Genomic DNA, 6,027 nt, shown 5'->3' with positions numbered 1-6,027 from the left:
CTACTGGCCAATGGGGTTAGAATAAACAAACAATGGTCCAATCACAACCAGGATAGTATATATGGCCATCTCTGACCACACGAAGTCCTCTTTTCTTGCTGCTACGCAGAAAGATAAGTTGCATTTTCCTTTTCTCCTTCATATTTTAATGTTTTGTGCGCGTTTATTGCATTGCTGTGTTGTATTTATGCTCCGTTTACTGCCGAAGTTACTGTTGTGCTTTACGAGCGTTCGCGCTCATTTTGCTGGTCGGTCTTTGTTCCGAGTTGCTTCTGCCCCGTTTTCGGCCCCCCCCCCTCGCGTGTGTCAGCGTTTGGTTTCTCCCGCTGCGCACGCTTCCCGCCTTACCGGCTGTTCCCTCACAGTGCTCCGTGGCTCCCTGCTGCTCATTTCTCTGCCGCTGTTTGCACATCGCGGTGTCCGCCCCCAGGGGAGTGTCTCCCTGCCATTCCGGCCCGTTTCCGCCCCCTTTACTTTCCTCTCTGCATTAACCCTTTCCCTTCCGTTTTTGCTGTCATGGAAAATACAAGCTCTCCAGAGCTGGATAATGAGGAAAGCGAAGCTTTCAAGTCAGACCTCAGTCACTTTATTAATTCTTCAGTGGAGACTGCTGTCGAGGCTTCTATGACTCGTGTGTCCAGACACATGGAAAATTCCCTTTTAAGCCTCATGACCAAAGCTTTGGCCCATTCTGCGGGGGATAGCAGAAAGCGTAAACTGGTTCCTTCCACTTCTCTGCCTAAAAAAGTGTCACTGTTGGGTCGCGAGGCCTCCTCGCATTTGGTTGAGGACGTGGTTCCTCCCAGGCCTCCTAGCAAGGAGGGGTTAAAGGTTGCTATGTCTAAGAGTAAAACTAAGACAAAAAATGTGGAGGTTCCTAAGAAGCTGGTCATTGATGCAATTCCTGACACGGATGATGATGATGATGATATGGGTGACACAGATGATTCGACTGGGTTACTTCACTTGCTTGATTCTCCTTCCCCCAAGAAAGCGAGATTGGATGCTTTTGCGTCTGAACCTGTTTTGGATTCGGAGGGCCAGCCTATGTTTGACCCCTCTTCTATCAGACATCCCAATTCTACTGAGTGGTTCCCCACTCCTCATGTGGGTGAATACATCTCCTCCAAGCTCCGTCTGACCTTGGACAAGTCTGTTCGTGCTAAGCTCAAGTCTGAGTGTCCAAAACCTTCCCTTCCTTGTCATGTCACCGTTACCCCTTCAATTGATCAGCCCCTTCTTACTTTCTTCTCGAAGTTTGGCAAGGATCCCCGCAGGGGTGTGGATAAGGCCTGGTCCACTTGCCAGGACAAGCTTTTGGATGTTGTGGGCCCTTTGGCCCGGGTTTTGGATATGGCGGAGACGGCCCGATTGGAAGGTTCGGACCTTGATCCGGAAGAAATCTCTTTGTGGCTTCAACGCTCCTTTTGCCTGTTAGGTAATGCCAACGCAGCGATCACTCATGAGCGCCGTAAAGGACTGTTGATCAAATTGGATCCGAAGTTGGCCAACCTAGCTACCCAGGACCCGGGTGTCAAGGCTGACGGCCTTTTGTTTGGCGATTCCCTTGTCAAGGATCTCAGCCGTTACGTGTCCACATTTGCTTCTTTAGACAAAGCGCAATTTTCCATCAAAAAAGTGTGTGCCCCTCGGGTTTTTGGCAGGGCCGGCAGAGGCAGGAACCGCTCTTCCGGCCGCGGTTACCCGAACCAAGGTTCCAGAGGCGCAGCCAACTCCGGCTATCAAGAATTCAAGCCACAGTTCTATCCCCAAAGAGGTCGTGGCTTCAGGGGTCGAGGACAGAAAGGTTTCCGCGCCCACAACAACAACGTCAACAACCAAGGTGAGCCCTCCCCCTCCTATCGGAGGACGTCTTGCTCTTTTTCTTCACAGGTGGCGCGCGCTCACGGCGGATCCCTCGGTCCTCAATTCCGTTCAAGGCTATCTCATCGAGTTTTACGCTCAGCCTTTCCAGTCTATTTTTCCTCCTCCGTTGGTTTTTTCCGCAGACGTAGCTCTGCTAGTCTCACAGGAGATCCGAAGTCTTCTTCACAAACAAGCCATTCTTGTCGCTCCCTTCGACCCCTCAGGTTTTCTAAGCTCCCTCTTTTTGGTTCGAAAAAAGAACAAAAAAGTTCGTCCAGTCATTAATCTCAAGTGGTTCAACCAGTTCGTGGTTTATCGCCACTTCAAGATGGAGACCATTCTCCATCTCAGGGATACGTTACGCCAATCCGATTGGATGGTCAGACTCGATCTACAGGACGCATATCTTTCCATTCCTATACACGAGGCCCACACCAAATTTCTACAATTTCAGTGGTCCGGTGTCACTTACCGATTTTGTTCTCTTCCTTTCGGACTTTCTTCCGCTCCTTGGTGCTTCACCAAAGTGATGAAGCCAGTGGTGTCCCATCTGCGCTCCCTCGGTATTCGTCTCATCATTTATCTAGACGATATCTTGATCATGCACTCGGACATGCAGACTCTTCTTTCTCACCTCGAGATTGCTCAGTCTCTCCTTCTGGATCTGGGTTTCCTCATCAATTCCGAGAAATCTATGTTAGTCCCTTCTCAGAGTGTGGAATTTCTAGGCTTCCGAATGGACTCTTCCACCGCATCTCTTTATCTCCCGAAATCCAAAGTTTCAGCCATTCGGTCAGAATTATGTCAAATTCTTCGCCTTTCCGAGGTGTCTCTTCGTTCGCTTGCAAGGGTCGTAGGCCTTCTGTCAGCCTCCATTCAAGCGATCTTTCCAGGGCCTCTGCACTATCGTGCTCTGCAGCGCTTGAAGATTCGTCATCTTCGCCAAGGCTTGGCGTACTCGGATCTTATCCAGCTGGACCAAGAATCCCGTCTCGAGTTACAATGGTGGATAGACCATTTAGATGCGTGGAACGGGAGGACGATTTTTGCAACGGCCCCCGATCTTGTATTAGAATCAGATGCCAGCCTGTCGGGTTGGGGCGCCCGATGTGGTTCAATCTCGACTGGAGGTACATGGTCTCCAGAGGAGTCGTCATTGCACATAAACTGTTTAGAGATGCTGGCAGGCTCCTTTGCAATCCGCAGTCTGGCAAAAAACAAAGCAAGTTGTTCCATTCTCCTTCGGATGGACAATGTTTCTGCGGTTCGCTACATAAACCATCTAGGTGGCACAAAGTCAAAACCGCTGGCGGAACTTGCAAAGAGCCTTTGGCACTTCTGTCTTCAACACAAGCTATCTCTCCGAGCGGAATATCTCCCTGGCAGTCTCAATGCCATCGCAGATTGGCACTCTCGATACCTTCGAGATTCAAGCGATTGGAAGCTGCTTCCCTCCGTCTTTCTTTCTCTCTCCCAGAAATGGGGTCCCTTTTCTATCGATCTCTTTGCTTCCCGGCTCAATTCCCAACTTCCCGCTTTCTTCAGCTGGAGACCGGACCCTCTTGCTCTCGCGACAGATGCATTCCTGCAGGATTGGTCTCTGAATCTCAATTATGCGTTTCCTCCGTTCATAATGATCAACAGGTTCTGGCCCAGGTTCGTCGTTAGTCGACATCCTTGGTTCTCCTGGCTCCTTTCTGGCAAGCCCAAATCTGGTTCCCCTCTCTCTTGGAGCTCGCGGTGGACTTTCCGGTGCTGCTTCCCTTCAGCGAAGATCTCCTGCTAGATCCTCAGGGGCTTCCCCACGCCTTGGTTCTGGACAGATCTCTAGTTCTGTCCGCTTGGAGGATTTCCGGTCTTCCGCGTCTGACGTCTTTATTTCACAGGAGGCTTCAATCTTTATCAGCAGAGCTTGGGCCCCTGGCACCTCCAGAGCCTACAAGTCCGCTTGGTCTTTATGGGCAAGCTGGTGTATGGAACGGTCTGTCGATCCCTTTTCAGCTCCTTTAAGCCTCGTGGTTAATTTTTTGGCTTCCGAAGCCAGTGCGGGTAAGTCCTATCGCACGGTTAATCTGTACAGATCTGCTATCTCTTTGAATCATTGTCCTATTGACAATAAACCTGTGGGTTCCCACCCTTTGGTGTGTCGCCTGCTTCGTGGAGTTCGATTTTCAAAACCTCCGTTGGCTAAGTATTCCTTTTTGTGGGATGTTAATTTGGTGTTCAAATTGTTTATTTCATGGCCTGCAAATGATGCTCTTTCTCTCAAAATGTTGTCAGCCAAACTTACCATGTTGTTATGTTTAATTTCAATCAAACGTGTCTCTGATGTCAGAGCTTTGGATTTGTCTTCCAGACAGTTTTCACCTTCTGGTGTTTTGTTTCAGGTTCACAGGCGTACCAAAACCAATATACAATCTGTGTTTTATCCTTAATTTCCTTCACAGCCCCAACTTTGTGTTGGACAATGTTTAAAGAGTTACGAACAAAAAACTGCTGGTCTCAGGTCTTCCTCTCATTCGCAATTGCTCATTTCTTTTCGCAAACCCCATCACCCTGTGTCCTCTGCCACTTTAGCCCGTTGGGTGAGGTGGATCATGTCCCTTGCGGGCATTGATGTTACTGCTTTTGGTGCACACTCGGCCAGGGGTGCCATGGCCTCTAAAGCCTTTTGGGCAGGCTCTCGTTTGGAGGATATCCTGAAATCAGCAGATTGGTCTAATGATGCTATTTTCAAAACGTTTTATTGTAAACCTGTTGTTTCTGCTTCTTCTGTAGTTGTTGATATGCTTTGAACAAGCATAATAGGAGCCTCCGTTCTTGACATAAAATGTAGATTTTCCTAGTATTTATGACGGAAAGTCTTAATTTTATTAAAGACACGGAGGCGAGTATTATCCCACCTCTATTCTACTAATTTTGTCTGTTTTTTCCCACCCTTAGGAACTCCGGCTTTACCACCGACCTCCAACTAAACCTGCATCTGCTCCAATGGATGTTCTTTCTTCATCGGGGAATCTCCTCCAGCGCTATCCTGCAGTCCTGGGTTTCCTACAGGATTTTTTGGCTTGGATTATGACTGTGTGCATTTTAGTTTCTATATTTCCATTGTTTATGCATTCTCTTTGACTTCTCGCACAAGAAAAGAGGACTTCGTGTGGTCAGAGATGGCCATATATACTATCCTGGTTGTGATTGGACCATTGTTTGTTTATTCTAACCCCATTGGCCAGTAGTTTTCTGCTGGGCCTTCTGGGTATTTGTAGTTCTTTGCTTATCTTGCTGCTATTTAAAATAAAGCAAGAAAAGAAGGCATAATACTCGCCTCCGTGTCTTTAATAAAATTAAGACTTTCCGTCATAAATACTAGGAAAATCTACATTCTGCTTCACAAAGGGCTAATTGTTTTGGTCAAGCTTGGCCCTGAAGTATAAGAGTTACTTACATTCTCAGAAATTTGAGGTCTAAACTGTGGATTGCAATTCCTGCAAAAGAAACCACATGACAAAAGGAGAACAACATCAACGTTCTATGGTAAACATAGAAAAAGGACCTAGGGTTAGCATAAAAACAGCAGTTGGATAGTGTTTGGTCAATCTCCTCCATGCAAGTAGAGACAAGATCTCAAAGGAGTTCCGAAGGATTGTCAACAAGTTAGAAAAAGGCAGCTTATTTGCAAACAATGCTAATAGTGCAGAATCAGTATGGATCTCCTTACATTACTCTAAAATACAAACTCCCTTGCAACAATGTGCTGGATGAGGTTACAACTCGCAAACAAATATATTACCTTTCAAGTGTCCCATTCACAAAGCTTGCCTCAGCAAAATCTCTCTGGGGGAAAAATGCCAAAGGAACAGATCATGGTTTGTATATGATGTCCTACAGCTGAAAAATGGTCGATCAGAGGGCGCTCCCATCCTGAATGGCCTGCCTCACGCCCTAATTAGGCGATGCCAGAATTTTGGGACAATAAATAAATGTTTCTTTACAACTGCGCCCTGGGACATAAAGAAGTGCCAGATATCTGGAGAGGTGCAGTAATCCACTGAATATTCAAAGGCGGGTGTGCGAAAGGGCCGTTGAATTGCCTGCTGATTACTCTCCTAGATATTGAGGCCAAATATTTTGCTATCTTCTTTCGCAAGACCTATTCTATTG

The 6,027-nt window shown here is 47.3% G+C and overlaps 1 protein-coding gene across 1 annotated transcript; it reads left to right on the top strand.

Moving 5' to 3' along the window:
- Window positions 1-609: 609 nt before the first annotated feature.
- On the top strand, window positions 610-3,486 carry LOC144792931 (uncharacterized). Its single transcript, XM_078668129.1, has one exon. It carries the CDS (start codon window positions 625-627, stop codon window positions 2,149-2,151), a length of 1,527 nt encoding a protein of 508 aa, XP_078524255.1. The 5' UTR covers window positions 610-624; the 3' UTR covers window positions 2,152-3,486.
- Window positions 3,487-6,027: the final 2,541 nt, after the last annotated feature.

Source organism: Lissotriton helveticus, chromosome 11 (genome assembly GCF_964261635.1).
Source record: "Lissotriton helveticus chromosome 11, aLisHel1.1, whole genome shotgun sequence".
Taxonomy (NCBI): domain Eukaryota; kingdom Metazoa; phylum Chordata; class Amphibia; order Caudata; family Salamandridae; genus Lissotriton; species Lissotriton helveticus.
Note: the sequence above shows the minus strand (reverse complement) of the source record. Positions and strands in the feature narration are given on the sequence as shown.